At 31.9% G+C, this 23,753-nt stretch overlaps 2 protein-coding genes across 2 annotated transcripts in view; one reads left to right on the plus strand and one right to left on the minus strand.

Moving 5' to 3' along the window:
- Positions 1–13,196, minus strand: part of LOC106677052 (tetratricopeptide repeat protein 21B) — a gene marked incomplete in the record, with an annotated part of 56,049 nt that extends 42,853 nt beyond the window's left edge. Inside the window, 3 exon segments of the mRNA XM_067050394.1 lie at positions 7,809–8,162; positions 11,403–11,509; positions 12,992–13,196. Of these exon segments, the coding sequence (XP_066906495.1) occupies positions 7,809–8,036 (228 nt within the window).
- A 1,568-nt stretch (positions 13,197–14,764) lies between these two features.
- The window catches only part of LOC106677064 (rab GTPase-binding effector protein 1), a gene marked incomplete in the record, with an annotated part of 26,305 nt that continues 17,316 nt past the window's right edge, over positions 14,765–23,753 (plus strand). The window contains 6 exon segments of the mRNA XM_067050395.1: positions 14,765–15,054; positions 15,248–15,373; positions 15,805–15,966; positions 21,725–21,993; positions 22,606–22,722; positions 23,057–23,101. Coding sequence (XP_066906496.1) covers positions 14,991–15,054; positions 15,248–15,373; positions 15,805–15,966; positions 21,725–21,993; positions 22,606–22,722; positions 23,057–23,101 — 783 coding nt within the window.

The following is a 23,753-nucleotide window of genomic DNA, read 5'->3' on the forward strand; positions in this document are numbered from 1 at the left end:
GATATTTCTGAAATATTCACATACGATTATGAATAAAAAACCTTCAAGATCACAGATAGCATTCCTCAGGGCTCTGTTTTAGGTTATAATCAACAACATATAACTAAAACAGTTACTTTGTTAATGAATATGCTTTTGACTGTTGAACACGGGGGTGGTGGAAACAAATAAAATGTTTTTACTGTTATAGGATTTCTCAGGGTGGGAATAACGACTATAAATTTTGTTCTGACCAAGAATACAATTTAACAAATGATATTGTCGGGGTTGTGTCTTACCGCACGCGCCACTGACCTCACTCCGATTTGCTATCTCCGAGGAGTAGGAGAGTTTTTTGTCTTATTCTCTTTTCTTATCTTTCGTTTACCCCTTTCTCCTTCTCTACTCTCTTCTTATTTCTCTTTACTCACGTTATTAGTTATATTCACCACATATTATTATTATCATAGTTTCTATTCAGTTATTTGGTCTGACTCAACTTTATATTTTGTTTCTTTATCCTAGTATTATACTTACATATTTCAGCGGTTACATATATTTTCTTTTATTTATTATTATTTTCCTATTTTTTTTCCATAACTTCAATTTGTATTTCCTTGATTATGTTATTCTACTTACATATTTAATTAAACGTTTTATTTTCCACTTCTTTCATCACTTTCTTTTTACTAATTTTCTTCTGTATAATTACTGACTTGTTTCATTCTGTTTGTATTTTCTCTTTTTATTTTTATATTCATCTTGCTCTTTGTTTTTAGCCCCGGTGAAGGCTGGAAACTCTGGCCGAAACGTTGGCACTATTAAATAAGTTCTCTCAACTTGTTTGTGTTTTTTACTGACCTCACCCCAACCATCTTCTCATCACCTCATCTCAACTATCTTCTCATTAAAAAATGTTTATTTATATTCTGTTGTCATCAAAATTCGTATTTTAGGATTTCTCAGGGTGGGAATAACGACTATAAATTTTGTTCTGACCATGAATACAATTTAACAAATGATATCAAAGCCGAAATGCATTCAAGATGGGCGGTCCCAGCTTCTCCCTTTAGATTCGGTTATTTCTACGTTTTATTTTATATCCTTTATTTATTCATTAAATGCTTAAATACTTTGTATTTACCTACAGTATAATATTGCTAACAATGAGAACTGTTAAGTTTTTTAAAATACATATAATCAAATCATCAACAAAAATCAACATATATATATATATATATAGTTGACCGTATAACTTTAAATATAAGAAGATGGTCAGGGTTGCGGTCAAAAAAGAACAAATAGTTTTAACTATTTAATGTCCGACGTTTCGCCCCACTTTGCAGGGCTAAAAAGATACAAAAAACAACTAAGAACATTAAAACAATAAGGCAAATTAAGGTAGGATACATATTACGTAAAAATTAAGTGATAAGAAAATTATATATAAATAAAAGGAATGAAGACATTAAATAGTACTAATATAAAATAAACATGAATAAACAATGATAAGATTAAAAAATTGTTAACAATCGTAAGAATAAAAATTAAAAATTACGTAAAATGACCCAGGCTTATATCTGCCTTAACTTATGGAGACAAGAGAAAAAATATTTTTCCTTTCAGTTTTGAAACACAGTTCCAAAAATAAAAGTTATGTGTTGCACACACCACACACGATTCTTTATCAGGTTTTCATTTCTTATTTTTCTAATTATGACAGCCAATGAGTTTGTTGTAGATTGAATAGGTTTGAGAACATTATTTATAATTTCAAATATTTCTTTGAAGCAATCTTGTTTTAATAAGCCACTAAATATTGAAAATTAATGTAAGTATAAAAATTCAGCATTCCATGTAAAGTCGGCGGCTAAGCTCTTTCCCACCACTCTAACAAATTGAAATTTGGACTAGAAAGTGATTTGACCTCAATCGCTGTTCTTTATGATCCCAGAAAGCCAAATGAACACTTGAAGATTTTTAAAGATGGTTCTAAATTTTGGTCCAGAAAATAATTGGACTTTATTACTAATATTTTCTAGAATATAAACCACTGATTTTTTACATAACAACCGTTTCCACAATAATATACAATGAGTGTCAAAAGTATTCAAAATTAACTGAGCCAATATTTAGATATTTTGTCTTAATTTATCTATTTTTTTTTTAGGGGGGGGGGAGGGATGTTACCAATTTGTTGGAATAAGAGGATACTACACCAGAATAGATGCACTTCTTAGAAAAGTGAGGAAGAACAAACACTAGAGGATGAGGACTATTCTACCAATATTTTTGAAAATGAATATGCTGTCTGTATTTCACTGTCCCTTCTGGTTCTTTCAACAATCCTTTAATTTCTAGAGTAACCCAAGGCGAATATCCCTTAGCCGTCTCTTTACTTTCAAACGGATCTACGAAGAAAACTATAGAACTAGCTCGCCTCTGGACTGTAACCGACTATCTTACAAAGAGTAGTATCCATTCCTCGAAGTACCTAGAGCGAGCACCTTAAGGACTTTCCATCATCACACGAAGGTAAGCTTTAATGGAGTTTCCATCCTTCGGAAATTTAAGGCACATACCATTAAAACCCATCGATCGTACATGGTTTATATACTGACCCTGCATCACGTCCGATATTTCTGTCAAATTACCAACTATCCACCTAACCTAATCTTATTGAATACGTATTGTCTAAGGCCTTCTAGATGTCAATGCACCTCAGCTACATTTAGATTCTCTTTGTTTTCAGAGGTGTGAAAATGAAGATTATATCGATTATAAGATCCCACGCTCGTGCATCGATTTATTTTAATTTTTCAAATTTCAAACATATTAAGAGTTTCTTAATCCGTTTTTCAGAGTGTAGCAAATGAAGATAGTGTAAATTTTGAGATCAGGCATTGATTTATTTCAGCTTTTCGGTTTACTAATATATCATGGTACCTTTAACCTTTATATGTTTACGGAGGTGTAGAAAATGGAGACGCTATTGATTATAAGATCACACGCCAGCGCATCGATTTATTTTAACTTTTCGAATTATTAATAAAATAGGGTTCCTTAATATGCTTTCGAAAATCCAAGTTCTAGTAATATGTGATAAGTCATCATTAAGAATTTTGGTATGAATGGTACTGTAGAATTGATTAAATTAATGTGGGTAGCCAATCACAGCGGAAAATGAACAATATTACCTACGGTTATAAATAAGGAATTTTATGTCAGTAAAAAGATAAGGAGAATTGAATTTTAAGAGCGGTAATACCAATCAAGACATGAAGTATAGGAACCATCATGTTACAGACCTGGAAATGCTTCGAAGTTGCCTTTAAAAGTGGCTTTTGAATACAGACTAAAATTCTGTGTCGATGTGAATAACTCATACCTTTGTGAAAGAATCTTGGCAGCAATTTGTGCTCCAACCAAATTATTGTAAATTACATGAACCAACTAAGGTGGATACTGCTGGCAAGATAGGATCATGCACTGCAGCCGCAGGTGTTCTAGTAAAGGATCTTTGAGAATGTCTGATAACCAGAATGGTACTCAAAAGGACAGAGTGATTATTGATTCTGTGATGAGATCTGCTTGAGGAATCTTTGTGAAAATGTGGAGGTATAAACAAGTGCCCTTTGATAATATAGTATCTTACAAACAATTCCAATTAACATTGTTAGCTTACAATCTAACAATACGAATTAAAATGTATTTTAATCATAATACATTATGAAAGTATTATAGTTAAAAATACTTCATAAAGGTTATTGAAACCCATTCCTCTGACATTTCTGAAATATTCACATACGATTATGAATAAAAAACCTTCAAGATCACAGATAGCATTCCTCAGGGCTCTGTTTTAGGTTATAATCAACATATAATGAACATATAACTAAAACAGTTACTTTGTTAATGAATATGCTTTTGACTGTTGAACACGGGGGTGGTGGAAACAAATAAAATGTTTTTACTGTTATTACTGTTTTATTAGTTACGGTCAAATAACATAAAATTTTCTTACTGTAGTGAGAACAAAGAACACAACACACAACAAAGCATTGACAAACTAACAACTGGCCATTAGACCAAGCACATAACAGCTAGAGAACTACAATAGATATAATCACTGTTTGCCACAGAGCAACATATATACAATAAAAAATGATCTTTTACATCAAGCTTTGACATAGATTGGATTCAATGAATAAATGTATGCAATAAAATGTTGATGGTGTTATTGGGAGGGAACCTGCGGGTTTCTTTATATACTATATATATAAGCCACTGGCCCTGCACGGCCAATCCATTGATTGGGATAATTAACATATAGCGATTGTTGTGGACCTCTTCCGTAATGTGCAGGAAAACCATCTAATTGAAGCCACATGTCACTTCTTAGTTGTAGTAAAATATGTCCAACTAAATCATAGTGATCATTATTAATAAATTCCATAAATGTGCCCGCATTGAGTCGAGGCGGCAAGAAATGTGGACCTATTAAAATATTGCTTATTATCCCCAACCACACACTGCACTGAAAATAAATTGTATGGGGACTTTCCTGCAACCAGAGGAGATTATTTTTCTGATTGAAGATACCTCTTCTTGTGAAGGTAGCTTCTTCTGTCCAGATGTTTCCTGAAAATTGCGGATTATGCTCAACTTGATTTAAGTATCAATCTGCAAAATGTCTTCTTTCCTGAAAATCTTGCAGTAATAAATTTTGTACCTGTTGATAATGATATGGGTGAAGTCCATCTGCAAGGAGAGTTCTCCATAGTGTAGTTGGTGTAATATTTAATTCTGCTCCAGCTCTTCGTACACTGCCAGATGGATTATCATTAAAATATTGTAATATGGTCACACTCCTTCCTTCATTTCGCAGAGGTGCAAAAATGCCATCAGCAAGTGGTATTATAGCAAATGTACCAGTTTCTCTAAGACATTGAAATGTGGAGCTAAAGATAGACTTGTTTGATAATCTTTTATTCGGAAATCGCCTGGCATATTTACGACAGGCAGCATTAGCATTATCATTGCAAAAATCGTATACAAACACCATATTATCATATTCACCATTAGTATAAATTGAAGGCATAATGATGATTACTCCGCGAAAGCCTCTTACAAACTGACAAATGTTATTTACAGTTCCTAGTGCTAATTCCAAATAGTATTAATCCAATGTTGCCAATAGTTTTTATACAGTTAGGCATAAAAGGCCATATTAGTATTCTATCTATTCAATCTCCTAAACAAAGCGTTTGCAGGCAGACCTTCACTTTGAACAACATTTAATATGAATCTTAATATTTACATTTAATTAATAAAGTAGTTAGAATAAATAAATAGGTTTTATTTATTTCATATAACGTAAATAATTCATAACAATGAAAATCTTTAGAAGTGAATATCTCCTAAACTAAGTGTTTGCAGACATACTTTCAGAGGACATTTTTTCTTGTTTTGAGGTCCTTAGTTCATATTTTCAGTTTGGCCACTTCACCCTGAAACACCCTGTTAGTATTATATTACAATATTATATATATATATAACATATAAAATATATAGTATTATGCAAGGGCACAATATCATTTCTAATAAATATTTCATTAAAAAGTTTAATCATACCCATTTTTCTTTAACTATAAGCACTTAAATACGTTCCATTATTAATATGATATTAAAGCAAAATAAAAGTTTAAAAAAATAATAAAATGAAATACACTTACCTTTTTCCAGTTCCAGTAAACCAACCATTTCAAACTCAAATGCAGACATATGCCAAATAAACAAGGTTCAAGTTTACAGAAGAGGGAAAGTAAAAAAAGTTGATGCTTTAATTCCTAACAGTTAATATATATTTTATGTCACTTCGGAAATGATCTTTTAAGCTGTGGTTATTTTTAAAACTGAACAAAATGGAATGTCAGTAACAGCGGAGACATAGGGCTAAAAAACTTTTTTTTCGTAGTTTTGAAATTAATTATTCTGTGCTTCTTACTATCAAGATAATTGAGCAAATCCTAATAATAAGCTGAAGTAGCAATATTGTCCCTGGTTACAACGGGTACCTGTAATTTCATCATTTCACACATGTTAAAAAAACCTCTTTTTTTAATTGTTGAAAACAGATTTTGAATAAGTATTTGTGCATTACTTAATGTAAACACGTAATTAAAATGTTTTTGTCAATAAAAGTAGAAGCGTAAGGAAAAAAGCATGAAAGTGTTTATAAATTTTGTAAATAAAATCGGAGAGTAAGAGAAAAAAAAACTATAAAACACAAAACTTACTTAAGGGAAATTTGATTCCTGTTTGAACAATATTATTGCATTTAGAAGATGTTTCTTAAAAACATTTGCAAGAAATAAGACTGAACATGGGGTTATAATAACCTTAAGATATATTGTTTATTACTTTACCTTTAAGGCCACTAAAGATGGGTTTTCATTGAAGACAACATGTTATATTAACCAGTCAATAGCGAAATTTTATGTTACATTATTATTTTTTACAAAGATAATAATAATATGTGATTTCTATAACGATTCATTGAAACTGATATTTTTTAACATTTCAACAATGACCAGAGAAAACTTTAGACATCAAAATATTATTAACCAGTGTAAATAGTAGTATAAAGAAGTTAAGAAGAAAAATGTATTTAATGTTTTTCTAATAACAATAATTTTAGTTGAAATTAAGTCCTGTCCAAATGTTTTTTTTTCATTTTTGATTTTTTACACTCCTCTAAAGAACCTTCTAATCGAATTAGAGGTTAGAAAATTTGTATATGAATTGAGATGGTTTAATAAAAGTGCTTGTTGTGGAAAAAGTACTTATCTTACATTTAGAGCAGAAACTTATAGCTAGTGTATTAGTTGATGTACATGTCATAATCTTTCAAGAGGAGATGGTAATACAAAAAATAATAGAACGGAATTCCTACTGGCCTACCCACCCCTCTAAAAACCCAATTTAGAGATTGTCTTATCTTATCTTTGAAATATTTATTTAAGACAGGAAGAGGAGACTAAAGTTAAAATATTTGTTAAATCAAGTGACATTGAAAAAGTTACTGAAATAGGAAAATGGCCTGAAACCTACCCCATCCATCCTAGGGTAGACTTATGTTCAAGACAGTAACTTATAGAGAGTATGATGGTCGATCTACAACATGCCACAATCTCATGAGATGGTAACACTCAATAGTAGAAGGGGATCATTCCCGACTTACCCGCCCCGATCTGGCAATGATCTTATCTCACATTTATTTAAAATGTGAAGAGGAGACTAAAGTTAAAAAATAGTCCAATCGAGCAACATTGACAAAGTGGCTAAAACTAGAAAACAGCATGAACTTTTATTTCCCTTTCCTTGCAAATAAGATCTTTAAGCATTAATGAAACAATTAAATCATTTTCCATGTTTTCCCAAACAGAGACAAAACATTTGCGGCACCGAGGTTTTCTATAATTCACATTACTCCTGACTAATTATATTCTTCATCCATTAATACCTCCTCAACAACACTGTATTTCCATGTTTCTTATTAATAAATATTATTACCAGAATGTAAAATTTTATTCATTTGACAATTTAAATCTAATGAGATCTTTTAAAAGTCTTGATGTCTTTTATCATCACATTACAGGCCTACAAGCTAAGTTGTAAGTAAATTAACAACATACTCTAAGACATCTCATCATTAAATACTTGTTAAGTAAGGCTCAAAAATACAAAAAAATAAAACAAACTATTTATTTAAATAATTAATAACAAACGATAAAATCATTTTATAATAATAACAGGCTACTACTCACTTGACAACTATTATGGGCAAATTGCATGAGGAGAAGGGCGGCTCTGACAGCACTCAATTGGTTCAGTAATGGTTCGAGCAATGTCAAGGCTTCTGAAACCCTGTTCAGCTTGACGAGGGCTGTTGCTTCGATGAGGGTTACTTGTGGGTCTACGGAGGAGGTTCTAACTGTTAAAACACTACCATACCACCGCCTACGAAATAAGTAATGTGCCGCCATCACCTCCATCTTAGTTGTTTAATCAGAAGGAATAATAATTTTGTTGTATTTTGGATTCTGCTCACTGAATTTAATAAGGAATGTACAATTCAGTTTAACTTTGATGTTTCTTTCTAAGCAGTAGTCGAAAACATTCTAAAACACAAACAAAAGAACAATAGTTTCTCAATATTTAAAAGCTTTCAGTGATATTTTAAAATAAGCAAACATACATTATTAAATTACCAACTTTCATAATAATTTAAAGTAATTATAAATCTGTTATATTCTGAAATTATTACAAATATTTTTAATAAAATAAGTATAATTTAAGTCTCGATAAAAACAAATTTCATATTATTTTGCTTGTTATTCATTAACTTCTACTATATTTACATTAATTATTCTACCCACTAAAATGCCAAACACGATCATAAAAAAAATTACTATATTTAAACTAGTTTACCCTACCAAGAACTCTTGCATTAACTATGTTTCCTTCTCTTCAATTCATTTGAATATAAGCGATATAATGCTCCTTGAACAATATAATATTATCACGTTGTTTAGTTTTTTTTATAACCCCCTTCCTGGTCATTTCTGACATACCTATTATACCATACCCTATTCTAACATCATGGTGGAAATCAAGTTTTCATTTTGTGGGACTACACAGAAATAAGTTGACCCCTCAGGCTGGATTCGAACCGGGGCTGCTGCATTTCCCAGGTTGCAAAGATCTATGTCTTAACTCCTTGAGCTACAGATGGCCCTATTAAAAAAGACTATTGGTAAAGCTGCATACCTTATAATGACTATTTTAGTAACAAATCACTTAGTAATTATTACAAGGGTTATTCAATATTTATCCGTAATTTATTTATATTTTATTTTATGTTGGTAGCACAGTCGTTTTTCATTGATGACACATGCTTTGTTATGTCTATGCAAATTTCAAGCTGCTAGGTTAGTTTCATTATCGCTGTTGTGCTGTTCATCATCATGGCTTCTCTGTTTTCTATCTGCACCAAAGAAGAGCAACATTCAGTGATCCGTTTTTGTGGTCGGAAGGCCTCTCAGGGGCCGAAATTGTGCTGCCCACACAGCTGGCTCATCGTACATATAGTTCCAATCTTGCCCCTATCACTTGTTTGATCCATTCAAAGAGGCATTAAGGTAACGTTGATTTTCCTCATATGAAGTAATGAAAGAAGCAGTACATTCCTGACTCGCAGCTCAACTGAGAACCTTCTTGATTATGAAGCTTGTACAACGATGGACCAAGTGCGTTGAAAAGCAAGGGGACTATGTAGAAAAATGATGCATTTGTAAGTTTTCTATTTGATTACCAGAAAATTGTATAACTATATTACGGATAATAATTGACTTACCCTCGTACATTGCCCCACTGGAATATATCGCTCCAATTTCACAGTAACTATTCAGCTATCTGTAAACTTTAATTAATCCTAAATTGTACCTGTTAAGACTTCATAGCTAGGTCTAACACGAATAGATGTTTTAGACAGGCTAGAAATGTTTGGTGTGGATCCACAGGTTTCAAAAATTTGAGACATGAATATTGGAAATACGTTGAGTTGTTGACTCAAAAAAAGTCACAAATGTTTTCAATATTTTGAGATAAAACTATTCTTGCAATGTTACTGTAATTTGAGCAACAAACTTATGAATTTGCTTAAGTTTTTAGCTCAAAATATTGTTATATAAACACAGAGCAACAGACTAAAAATGTCTGATACAATCATTTCATTAACCAGCATCTTGAGCTTGCCTTGTTTTAAAATATTCACAATAAAACATTGAGCTCATAAAAAATAAAAACGGCTGAGCCCTTCACTCAATTGTCACATAAGTATCCCATCATACTGTGGTAGCTAACCTTGGAATGAATTTTTATGCTTATTTAATTTGTGCGCTATCTCAAAAGTGTGTCATTTTTGGGTTTTAAAACAATGAGCCCAACATACTTGGTTTTAAATTTCCACACCAAAATCTTTAAAATCCAATTCATACCATCTTGAGCCACCAACTTACAACGTTAAGTACATGGTACCCTGTAGATAACCACTCCCTCTTCCTCCCCTCTGTATGTCAGAAATTACCAGAAGAGGATCATAAAAAAAAAAAAAATTTGTGTATACTAAACCACAACTTGTAAGTGTATATCATCAGTGCAAACACTGAGAAGCTTCTCTTTTTCAACTGATCATTTAACTGGCTCACACTAAATGTGCACATTATGCTGTTCCTCGCTGAACTGTTCTAAACATAATAACTGCACACAGGACATGTGACCAATCCCTAACATAAAAAAATGGCATAACAGTATAAAGTACTTAAACATTAGAAACATAAATTAAGAAAGACAGTAATTTTAAGATAAAAGCAGTAAGTTATTTATTTATAACTAAAACAAGTTTTAAGGGTACGTAATATTTATTATGTAGTCGAGTGGACTAAGATGCTTTAAATGCATAACCAAAACTTTAGCAAACAAGGTTATCAGGTAGTCCACAAAAACCGTGGTTTGTAGCAACATGAGATTTGGCAGCCCCTACAGCATATCTGTGCTTTTTTGCTAAACCATAAAAAACAGTCAAGATAAAAAGTACATAGTACAGCCAAAGATCTTCATGGTATTCATGGATTTTTATAGAGTCCATTTCTTGGGGTCCCACAGGATCTATCTCTTGAAGACAGCCGAAGTGAGTGGTTGATTGTATAGTACGTCTAAAATGAGTTAGCATGTAGGGAAAGGAGCTCGCGCAACCCCCTCCCCCTTTAGCTTCCTCCTCCCTCCTCACCATAACGAACCCCTCCTACCGGGAACAAAGTTCTCGTTTATTTTTATTATTACAATTTTCCTTCACTTTTTTTTTTTCAATTTAAATTTTACAATGTCCAGTCAACTGAGTGGAGAGAAGACAAGCATAGAAGAGTGGGAGAATGTTTGCCATTGCACACACACACACTCTTCCTCCTTAAGCCACAGCCAAACTCATCGTAGATGTACTATACATTAATCACCTCGTCACTAGAGGAAAAAACAGACAGGTTTACATGGTAGCAGACTAAACTAATTCATCAGTACAAAACCAGGTAAGGGTGTAGCTACTCTCAAGTCTTCTCTTTATTTGTTTTCTAAAGTGATCCAACAAGTGACATATTTAGTCACCAGTCACCTCTGATGTAGATATTGATTTTTACTTCAGGCCACAATATTGCTTTATTGGCTTAAAAGCACTGAAGAATTACAGAAGTCTTAGGGACATGTCTAATCTATTTCAATTTTCTGACTAGTCAATCTCCAGATCTTTAACTGTAAACATTTAATATTATTGTTTATAAAAACTTAAGAACAGTAACTGTAATCACCTTAGCAATTAACTTTCCAATGCCTTGGCCTTGATAATTCTCTGGAACAGTTGTTTCGTATAGATTTAATACACCATTTTCTTTATCGTAATTCACTTCAGCATTCCCTGTCACATTATATCAAGATTAATTATTTATCACACAAATAGCAAACAAAATACAATAATTCAATATATCATACATTTTGATGAATTATGAGCACACTTGTGAACAAATATATAACATATAGCAGAGATATTATTTCTCTATAAGAATAATGTATGCATTAAAGTGTAAGTAGCTTGGAACCTTAAGAATGATTTAGATGTTAAATTTACATAGTGTAGGCGTAGATGACCATTGGGATTTACACCATAAATCCCTAACAATATTAAATTTATAGAGTAAATAGAGAGAAAAAATATTTTTGTAGGAAATTATACCATCAAATATTTTAGAAGTAATATTCAATTCAATTCAATTCAATGGGTAACATTAATTGGTTTTAAAATCATCATGCTAGAATGGAACTACAAAATTGATAAATTCAACTTTTTTTCTTGAATTTAATTACATAGACACATAATGTTTTTATAAACCTATATAAGAACTATGCTAAATAAAAAATAAACTGCTTAAGTTAACTAATAAGATTTGAAACAACGTATTTATACCAAATTGATAGAATTTTAATCTTAAACTAGAGTTAATTATTAATTCCAATGGTTGGAAAAATTCTTTGATTCATTAAAACTCAAAAATTACAAATATTCATTTGTTGGTAGTTCTAAAACAATGCTAATTGAACGCAAAAGTGTGGATGCAGCGCAAGCAGCCCTCTATTTGTACCCAAAAACTGACTCTCAACGGGTCAGCCACAAATTCAGGCAAACTTGTCTCAGTCAATCCAATAACTCATTCAATGCTTGAACATGTGCAAATTTACCATAGTTTGGCCAAAGTGTAGAGGCTTCTTTTGATATTTCGAGTATAGGATTATGGAAATAGGAAAAGGAAGAATTTGATTTTTTTTGTATAGTAAATATTTACAAACACCAGGTTTAATTTCAGTTTGATAAATATATTATCAGTATTAAAGTGTAAATCAATTAATTTACATCGTTAACCATGAATTTTATGTTTAAAAAAGTTGAGGTTTTTTATAATTTAATTCCTTGAAACTTAAAGTTTAAGCTCCATCTTAGTTTAAGTGGGTGACAAAAAAATTTTGTATCTGTTAAACATTTAAAAACAATTAAATATTCACTTCAAAAATAAATAAATAATGAGATCTATCAATCAAAAACCAATAATAACAGGAAATCAATAAAAATATCTAATTTTTGAACAATCATAATAAGAGGAGCCAACACTATCCAAATTATAAGCCAAAATTTGTTTTTTAAATGTTCATAAAAAATATGAATCAACTGTTTAAAGTGAGCAAACAAAATAAATAGATAAAAGGGAAAACATGATGTGCAACATGGATTTTGTTTTCTAAAAAATCAGAATACCACGAAAGAAATTAAATTATGAAATCTATTTACTTTTATTTTTGTAACATTGGAATCATAAAACTCTTTATAATTTAAAAATATATGATATACCTTTCGGTAACTTCAAAACGAAAGAAGATTCGTCACATAAATGAGAAAAAACGGCACCTTCAGGGGTCGAAAAATATTTAAATGGAACTGACATAAGAGGACGATTTCGGCTACCCAATAGGGCTTTCATATAATTCATCAGAACTGATCACCTTGGCGATATAAACAAACGAATCCTGGAGAATAGGCAATAACAGAAAACCAAAGAGATTCGTCTTAGTTCAATGTAGCCAACATATTCCATTTGATCCAACATATGGCAGACTAATGAAATTTTTTCGTAAAGTAAAAGGGAAACGTAAGAATAAAGTATTTTGTTAGTAATCTATGTGAAACGCCATCTGCGTACCTCTGTAATGGTATTTCGGATACTGTATAGTCTCTGACTTTATTCATTTCTTAGTTATATCAATTTAAAATTCATGTTTAAAGCTTTAGGTAATCGCGGGGTGGGAGAGAGAGAAAGAAAGAGACTGTATTCAAAAAAGTTATACTGGCCCATTCCTCAAACACATTTTCACGAAGCTACTCCCTTAGAGCTCCAATGTTCCTGATCAACGCCCAATCTATGGGCACATTCATTAATTTCAGCTTAATAAACGAAAGTGAATTGGAACAGAGCATCAGATACATTAAACAGTCGCAGAGCAATGGACCAGTGTTGAAGAAGTATCCTCTACTGGCAGCGGATTAAACCAAATCCTCGATACCTTTTCGGAGCGTGCAGTGTTGTGGAGATGTTCACAGGGAACCCAATAATGGCCTTGACGCTCTTGCAAATCATTGTGTCGATGTCCTATAATATCTCAGGGCGCACCCTTGTGAGGGGAGCAGTTTAGAGAAGGTAAAATGCGGGAACAAATATTGGATGACGATGTTGACCTGCTCGGACTTAAACCAGCAAGAAATGAAGACCTCATCCAAATTTTCATTCAACTTGGTCACCGAATCTTCGCAGAACTGTAGATCTCCCGAGAACGTATATCCTAAATATTTATAACTAAATTTATCATAAATATAGTAACACCTCCTTTCAATATTTGGCTGCCATCTCTATTCACAATGAAGAGCTCCGTTGCTTATAGCTTTCCTTTATTCATGACGATACCCACACTTTTTTGAGGATTCAAAGCCAAGCCAACTTCCTCCGTACGCTGTACTTACATATATCTTGGTGTTATTTAGAAAAGGATATGTCATTAGTTAATTAAAGTACAAATATAAATATAAAAATAACATAAATAAATTAATACAGTCAATATATAAATAAAAAAACCAAACAAAGAGCTGGTCACATTTATTAGCTACGGCAGAGGCTAGCACAGGACTTGGAGAGGGAGACTGTATTCAGTGAAGAGATGAAGCTTTGTATCTAAATAGATAGGGGCACAAGAGGAGCAGATGAACATCCGTTTTGTTTGTGCAACTTGACATCAGGGATTAGCCTGAACATGTCAAGTATTAAGGAAAGAAGAGGTTAGGGGAAGGTTAAATGAGAGTTACGTCCGTGAAGCTCAAGTTTACGTCGAGGTTAATAGGAATGTCCGTCATTTTAATCTAAACTGAAACAGAAGGCAGCCGATTTCAATGTGAGGAGCCCCCCTCCTCAGCCATTCTCCGGAGTTCATCACAAGGCCCGCCTTTTTGGCCTCACCTTTCCTGACAACTTAACTCCTCCACTGTACTCCTTCCTCTAAGCTTAAAAGCAATTTCAATAGGAATACTATTTCAAAGAGGAATGACTATATTTTCTATCTCAATGTCCTAATCGATTAAAGTAACAGCTGAGTGTAAAAGTTGTATAGCTTATCTGTTTATTCACTTTCAGTGATCAGTCAAGTTTCAGATAATTACAATTCTATGCTTCGCGTATAAATTAAAATGTGAAGATTTTTATAAGAAGCTATTTAAAAACGAATTTATCACCCTAATTTGTGTATTAATTTTAGTCATGTCAATTCACTGAAATTAACTGCTACTTAAAAGTTACCTGTAGTGTATGTTATTAGTTATGGATACAACAATGGAAAAGGATTCAACACCAGATACAATTAATGACAATGGTAAGTTATCGATCTATCAATTTCATTATGCACTTGCCTTAAATGTTATATTAGTACAGGGAAAATAAGTTCTCTTGTACTTTGGTTTCTAATTTGTGTTGATGTACATAAATGTATTAGAGTTTGAATTTTCTTTTGTGGTTACTTGGAACTGATTGTTGGGCTGCACACTGCTTTGCTTTTTTAAATACAGATACACAACAGAAAGTGGAGAAGCTCTTAGCTCAGATAACAGAACTTAAATCCGAGAATCAGAAGTCCAATGAAGAGTTTGGGATTCAAAGAGGGAAAATGAAAGAGCTTTTCCTCCAAAAGGAAGGTAAACATGTTTGTTATTATCTATTTCTTTTTATTTCCCTAGTTGACTTTAATCTTAAATGCATGAAATATTTTATGGAATTTGAAGTAATAATGTATGCTTTAGAATGCATATTATGACTGGCTTGGTTAAATGTAGTTTTTCTCTCGTTGATTAGTATATCTTTGGTCTGGCCCGATGCTATTCTTAGTGTAGTATGCTGATTGATTTAATATTTTTTTATTTTTTTTTACCATAATCCTTATCAGGTGTGGTTCAAATATTTTAGTAATGCCTGATAGGCTCGGTCTTACTTCTTTTTCTTCCTGAGATTATGTTATATGCCTATGAATTTTGCTAGCTTTGTAGTTTCTAATTGCTTTTTTTTTTTTTATTAGTTTGAGTTTTAGTTCAATGCCTTATTTTATTAATTGTATTATGTTATCTCATAGATGAGTTGAAGAAGCTTGAAGAAGAAATTAAAAGAACGAGGGATGAAAGGGATGAAGCTAGATCCCAAGTCACTATTGCCTCTTTTGATTTTGAATCCCGTTTAGAGGAAGAGAAAGCTAAATTTGCTGCAGAAATTTCTGATCTTCATAGCCTAGTCAATGGTAAGCCTTTTTAGTTTTAGAGCTCTAAATAGTAAAATGTCCTAGGTGGCTAATTTTGATTTACTGAAAATTTCATAAAAACACAATCTAAATCTGTTAGTATTATTTAATTCTAGAAAAAAATTTGAAGTAATTGCTCTATGTCAATAGCAGTCATCCTCGCTCTCTTTATTTCAGAAATAAATTTTTAAAAAATACTTACCCCCTGAGTTTTTATAAACCTACCTTTATTGCACTCCAACATCATAAGCAGAACCGCCACTGATGATTTCACCTTTATAGGCTTTGTTATTTTTAAGATACAGTAATTAATATGTTAGTGAATTCAAGTTAAACACATACAGCACAATTTTGTTTTAGGGATTTATAAATGAAATAACCAAAATTGATCAGCCAATAACAAAATAAAGACAATTACCAATAAATTTTATTACATTTAAAGGTTAATAATAGAAACTAAAAAAAAAAAACTCCGTACAGGAGCTGAACATAAAGGAGTTCTATATTTCCTACAATAAAAAAAAAAACTCAAACTAAAAGAAAGAACTATTAAGATAAAAGTAATGAAAAATTTAAATAAGGTTAATTCCCAAAAAGTACTAGTTAATCACAAATCAATATTACTTGAAAAGCAGAATAACAAATATGTACAACTTTTTTAAATATTAAGTTTAATTATTACTCATCAGTTATACTAATCAGTGTATTGTGCATTCTATTTGTTACATTTTATTAATAGAATAAGGGGGTCTATTTACTCTGAGTCAACCTCAGGGATTCTGACTGTTGTTGAACACAAATCAGAGCTGAGGTTCCTTGATTTCTTCTTCTAACATGAAGTGCTCTAGTATTGATGTACGACGGTACATTGTCATGTGGGGGCACCTAATGTATATTGTCCAGTAAAAGAAATTTAAAAAAACTGACTCCACTCCACTCAGTGCACTGAATAGTAACAGCTGAACATACGCGACAAGGGACTAGACACCACAGTTTGATCCATAACCTAATGCCATTAAGATTTCTTTTTACATATTGGCCTGAACAATCATATTTTTTCTCAGTTTAAATCATAATTACTTAAATTTCTCATTAATGATTATTTTCATATATTATTACTGCATCTTGAAAGGCTCTTCTGATTATCTTAAGATAGGTCATCTATTGGAAGAATGGTGTACGCATGTTCCTTATTATCTAACATAACATATTGTCAAGTAGGTTAAATCAGACCCCTTCCATGTTAATTGTTAATTCTATATAATTTTTTTTAACAACTTGATAATTGATTATTAGGGCAACAAACAATTCTTCAAGAGTTAAGAATTTTATTTGTTTTAAAAATATAATTTGCTAATATCTATAAATCAGCCTTAGGAAACAAAGGGTTCCCTTATATGTTATTCACAATCTACTTATTTGTGGAATGTATTCACCATTAATTTTGATAATTAGGTGTTGAAAACTTTTAGTATTAACTCTTTGTTGAGAAATGATTTTACTGTATAAACTGGCAGTTGACTAGGAATTACTATGCCATAGTTTTTGAAGTATATAGGAATATGTTTAGTAATATATTTTAAGGGTTAAGGGAAAAAATTTTCTGAGTAACATTTTATACTTTTTGTTTAGTTCAATAAAACCAAATAACCTCCTCAGTATTGGATCTTATCCATTGTATTGCATATAAATTTATTTTTAATACTAAGGATTCTGAACATTATATCAAATGAATGATTAGTTGTAAGCATCAAACATTACTTGAAAAGGAGAATAACAAATATTTACACATTAATTTCAAAAATAAATTTAATTTAATTACTATAGATCTCTTATACTAATCAGTTATATATAATTTCTAAAGTGATAAATAATCCTATAAAATGGGATTTCTTATTATTTTCTTTTTTTTCCCTAATAGTAACAATAATGTATCTTTTGGAGTTATGACAAAACTATTATTTTTTATTTATTTTTGTACGCCACAGGAAGTTGCCTATTATGCCATTTTCCCTTTCGCAGCCAAATAAAAGTCTACTTTTACCCTTAGTTGGTCCGCATCCTGCTGAATATCTTCTAGACCAATACACTTCCAAAGATGGTCTTCGTCCATGTCTTCTATGTTGCATAGAGGACATCTCAGTGAATCTACGATGCCAATAGGCATCGAATACGATGGAGGTGTTTTAGGAGCAGATCATGTCCTGTTACTAGGTGAAAACAAGCCACTCAATCAACTCTGCTAAGATTGCCGGGGATTCATTGATCCTTATGCAGTAGGCTCTCCCACTTCTTTCCGTGTCCAGCGCTTGTCCTGTCCATAAAATAAGAATACTTATTCTTGGATTTAAGTGTTCTGTAGGAAAGTGGTCAAACAGGCTGGTTCCCCGCACACAGAGCTTAAATAACTTGTCAGCTTATTCATTACCATGTATATCAACATGGCCTGGTATCCACTGCAGAGCTATAATCTATCCTCTTTTCTTCATAATAGTAACCATGTTTTTGCACTTTTCTTCCAAGGATGACTCCGAAATACCTGGTTTTAATAATTTTTATATGAAGGCTTGGGAGTCGCTGACGATTAGAGTGTTAGAAGTTGTATTGATTTGTTTTTTAATTTCTATTTCATTTTATGGGAATTAGATTCACCAGTCAGGAGGTTTAACTCTATATATGGAAATAAATTAAATCAAAAAGCTTCTCAGTTCTTTTATTATTTTAAAGATGACAGTAGTTTTTATCTTTTTATAAGGTGGCATCTTTTTAACTTCCTCTGACTTCTTTATATTCAACTCAAATTTTTATTAGAAAATCATAATTTTAATTATATTTATGAAACATAGTATGTTGACTGCTTACTGCTGATTTTTATTCTAATTTCTATCAGAGGGTACATTATTTTTTACTATAAAGCCCTCTTATACAGTCATTATTATTGATTCAGTACATTTTAACATAGTATTAATGCGGGTTCTGTATGCATGATTTCGATTGTGTAAAGGGCCCTTAGAGAAATGAAATTTCTTAATGGGTTTTTCAGCTTCATACTCTTAGCCTTTATAGTCTGTAGTTCTATATCAAAAGCTTAAACCCTAACAATTTCTAACCTATGAGAGCATGCTCTTGGCCTTTATAATCTGTAGTTTTATATCCAAAGCTTAAAACTCAGACAAATACTAATCCCACTTATCAAGCAGCATCTGAATGCGTTTAGAAAAATCATCCCAATTTAAAACTGAAAAATGATTTTGTATAATATAAAACGAAGTTCAAGTAATTAATATTACACAGAATTATCATTAATATAGATCTTTCATAGTTTAAGGAGTTGCCATAGCAATCGTATTCTGTTCCATTGTCCAAAAGGATCACTTTACCTATCTGAGACCAGTAATAAATTGTAGAAACAAGATATCCCTGGAGACTAGGCAACAAATTGTGAAGGCCAATAGATGGGTGTTATTTTGGTCTCGGCAAATACCTGAGAAGTTTATGAATGTCTCTTTAAGGGGACTCTCATTAAACCTCTTCTTACCTATAGATCGAATACCTGGACCCTCACAAGCACTGAAGAGAAGATTCTTGAGTTTAAGCAGAATATCCTTAACCAGGACCAGTTAAGGTCGGCGAAAATTAGGGAAGGAGGAAGATCTATGATCTTTATGGGAATATAGGTGTAAAGAAACACATCAAACTTGGAAGATTAGGTCAGACTGGACACAGAATACTGGAAGATATTCAAAGAAAGTCGATTGTCAGAAGGCTCTACCAGACAAGAGGAAGAGGCAAACCAAGCTTAGATAAGAAGATGCTGTATTCCAGGATGCCTGAGACCTGCTGAACACTCACAACTGGCAAATGACTGTACAAGATAATGTCAGGACTAGTAGTAATAGTAGTTGCATAGGTTAAAGTTTGGCCTAACCTATGGGGTAGTTGGGGCTAACTATCTCATAGGTTAAGGTTTGGCCTAACTTATGGGATAGTTAGGGCTAACTATTCTATAGGCTAAGGGTTGGCCTAACTTACGGGATAGTTAGGGCTAACTATTCTATAGGCTAAGGGTTGGCCTAACCTATAGGGTAGTTGGGGCTAACTATCTCATAGGTTAAGGTTTGGCCTAACTTACGGGATAGTTAGGGCTAACTATCCTATAGGCTAAGGGTTGGCCTAACCTATGGGATGGTTGGGGCTAACTAACCCCTCTTCTTATCTTTTTTTTTCAATGGCATTTTGAAAAAGTTATTGCCTTGAGTTGTAGTTATTCCCTAGAGAATTCTCGTTACATATTTTTAACGTTTCCCTGATTTAGATAAATAAAGTTGTAAACTCATAATGCTATTGATGTGTTTATTTAATGTGATTTATATCCATGCAATATAATATAATCAATCAGCTAATTAGAATTGTTGCATGGAATAAATACGTAGATTGTTTGATTTTAAAGAACTTGATTCAACATTTAGTATCTATTAAGATTAGTTTTGGCTTGGTAAAAGTTTTTTTTAAGCATGGGGTCAGGATGAGCTACAGACTTCTCTGGGCACAGGATAAGGGCAGCTTATTTATATTGTAACTAATTATGTTTTATTTATTTATTTGTATGATTGTATATTTTGATATTAATTCAATCAATAAAATGAGTAACTGTTATAAGATATCGAGATTTATTTTGAAATATAATATAACCTAAAATGAAGTTATGAAACTGTTGACTTTTATTGAAGGAAGAGATATGTTAATTTTAATTACTTACATGTTAATTTTAATATATTATAAAAATACTCATATGTAATCAAAATTTATTAATTAATTTTTGTTTAAAACTTCACATTTTTTCCTGGTATTATATTATAGAATATAATATACTGGATACCCTGAAAATATACATATAAAAGATCAGTTAGCCTAACACTTCTTTTCAAAACGGGATAAATTCCTGGTACAACACTAATCATGATAAATTTGTTTTTGATCTATTCATCAGTTTATATTCCAACGGTGGGCAAATGTGACTCCATGAGCCGCATCTGGAATCAATTGCTGTAGATATTAAAATTTTAGCTTTATTATTTCCCTTTCGATTTCTTAAGTTCTGTCGTGGTCCTTGCTGGCAACACTGATGTTTCGCTTATTTGTTCTTGTTCTAATGTAGAAAAAATATAATTGAGTTTGGTAGACAGAGATTTGATATTGATAATATTAAACTGTGCCGCTACATTGAAAAACTTAGTTTGTGGATCTTTAATCCAAAATTTTGGTAATTTAACACTCACAAGGCTAAAACTCGGTCCACCTTCCTCTGGTTTTGTCATGCTAGAATTCACTTCAGGTTCACCCATCTAGGAACATGAAATGTAAACTAAAAAGCACAAGTTATATTAAAACTTAAATGAACCCATGTATATTATTACGAAAATATAACAAGCTGAGTGGTAACTCCAATAAACTTAACTTTAGTGTTGCCAGCTTGGGTCACTACGTTTCTTACATGAGATTTGTGAAAATAAGCTGTTATGTTAAATTAAAAAAATTGAATTTGTTGATTTTAGACTTTAGCTATTAAAAAAACAAACAAATTGTAGCTCTCTTCGCCCTAATATGTGCCTACTCCTTTTATATTTAATACTCATTAATGTTGTAAAATTATTCCTCTGAAAATTATCGTCTTTTTTAAGTTAATATTAACAGGATAATAAGTCCAGGATTTTGAGTATTAAATTTTGCATAGTCATGATTAAATGTTGCGTTATAGCTACCCTAGAAGAAGCTTCCCGCTATGAACAAGAAATCAGTCGCTTACGACACAGAAATCAGGAGCTGGAAAGTGAATTGAAGTCATCAGGGACTGGAAATGTGGCTTCCAATGCGGGAAACATTACCAGCCGTGAATCAGACTCAGTGCTATCGGCTCCTGGGGCAATGCTTTCTACGTTCGCTCGCAAAGTGGTATCCCAACTGGGAGCTGTAGATCTTCCTGCCCATCATGGCAGCTCAGAGAATCTTGAAGAATCAATGAGAAAGGTATCCACGTACTTTGGTAAACTTTTAATTATAGATACATTCAGAATTTTAATTTTTCAAAAGAATTACTTATGAGAAGTGAAAATATTAGCTATCCATAGAATACTTCTCAATTTGTAAATAACTAATGTTTTAAAATTAACAATTTAATTGTTGATAACATTAAATTGATAAATTTAAAATGTTATCCTGATTTTATCCAAAGTACATCCTAATATTCACTCTTTAATTAATGTCAACTTGATAGCCCTCTTCAAGATCCGACTATCTATGGACACCAAATTTGGGATGGGGCGCCTTTCTAATAATCCGCACGTTTGCAGAGATTCTCTTTTTCAAAGAGGCTTCTGAAATGTTTCTCTATGTCGGCTATCTTTAATGGACATTCCTTGGGAGCGTCGGCGTTCATAATGCTCTGTACCACTTTTTTCCTTCTATTATAATAATTGTATTGACCTAGCTCATAGTGGTACTGCTCCTGCCGACGGTTTCTGTCTGCCTTGTTAGCTCTCTGCGGATTCGACAGTATATAAATATATATAGACAGAACATAAATATGTTGCAAATAAGAAGCTTTGACTATATATAAAATAAGTAAATTTCTTAATGCAGGCAAAGGAAGATGCCGAAATGTTACGATCATTGGTGGTACCGCTGGAAGAAGAAATATCTGCACTGAAAGCTAAGCTGCGTGAAACTGATGAACAACTTCAGTCTTATAAAGCAAAGGTAACTCTTTTCAATCTTGTAATTTATTTATATATATTTATTAATAAATACTTATAAGCAAAGTTTTTATTGCATAATTTTTACATCACTCTACTATCAGGCATGCAACATTTCCAGGAATCAATTGCATGGGAAAATCGAGGGTTTTCTGTTTAGAGGATTAAAAAGTTTTTATTATGAGCCGATGTTTTGTCCTTGTTTATAAACTTAGCTGATTGTTTTGTATTTTAATTTAATTTTTACCATTTTAGTACAGTTTGTAATCCTAATACAATAAACAGTCAACTTTCTATCATTTCTAATCTAATATATAATTTTTCCTTTTTTCATTTAGGAGCAGATGAGTGCCAAGGAAATTTTCAACAGTAAATCTTCTGAGGTGAATACAATTTTGTTTTTGTTATGCTTTCATTTGTTATGTTATATTTAAACAGTTGTATGTAACTTAATAAAAAAATTCCCTTTTACCCAGTTAAAATTGATGAATTGAATTCAGTTTTGTCGTATAATTATACATTTAATGAATTATTATATACTAGAGTATATTAATATACCCATGTAAGAACTTTAGTATTAGGTATCCATCTTTCTTCTACATAATATATTTGAAGTATAAGGATAATAGGGAAACATTTTTATTGGTACAAACAATATAATATTATCAAAAACTCTATTCAACAGCAATAATGGAAACACAATTGGTTTATAATAGTTAAAGAATAAGATTCAGCCATCCAAAAATTTATACTTTTCAGAAACCAGTAATGTACTCACTGAGACGTGTTAGTTTGCTTTCCATGAACATATCTTTTATACGGGCTCTGGATTTTTCCTTAATACCAACAGGCCTTGGTTGTTTGTTAACACTTTGACCGTGAGCTCGCCTGGAAAACTACTTCAAAAAGCAGGATTTTTCTTTTGTTGATATTTTTTTCTTTTAATTTAAATAAGCATTACTTAATAGTAATAAAAATATTTAAAAAGTAGATAAGGGCCACCCATAGCTCAGTGGTTAAGACACAGTCTTACCA

The sequence above is a fragment of the Halyomorpha halys genome, unplaced genomic scaffold (genome assembly GCF_000696795.3).
Source record: "Halyomorpha halys isolate HHAL.00 unplaced genomic scaffold, Hhal_1.1 Scaffold85.1, whole genome shotgun sequence".
NCBI lineage: Eukaryota > Metazoa > Arthropoda > Insecta > Hemiptera > Pentatomidae > Halyomorpha > Halyomorpha halys.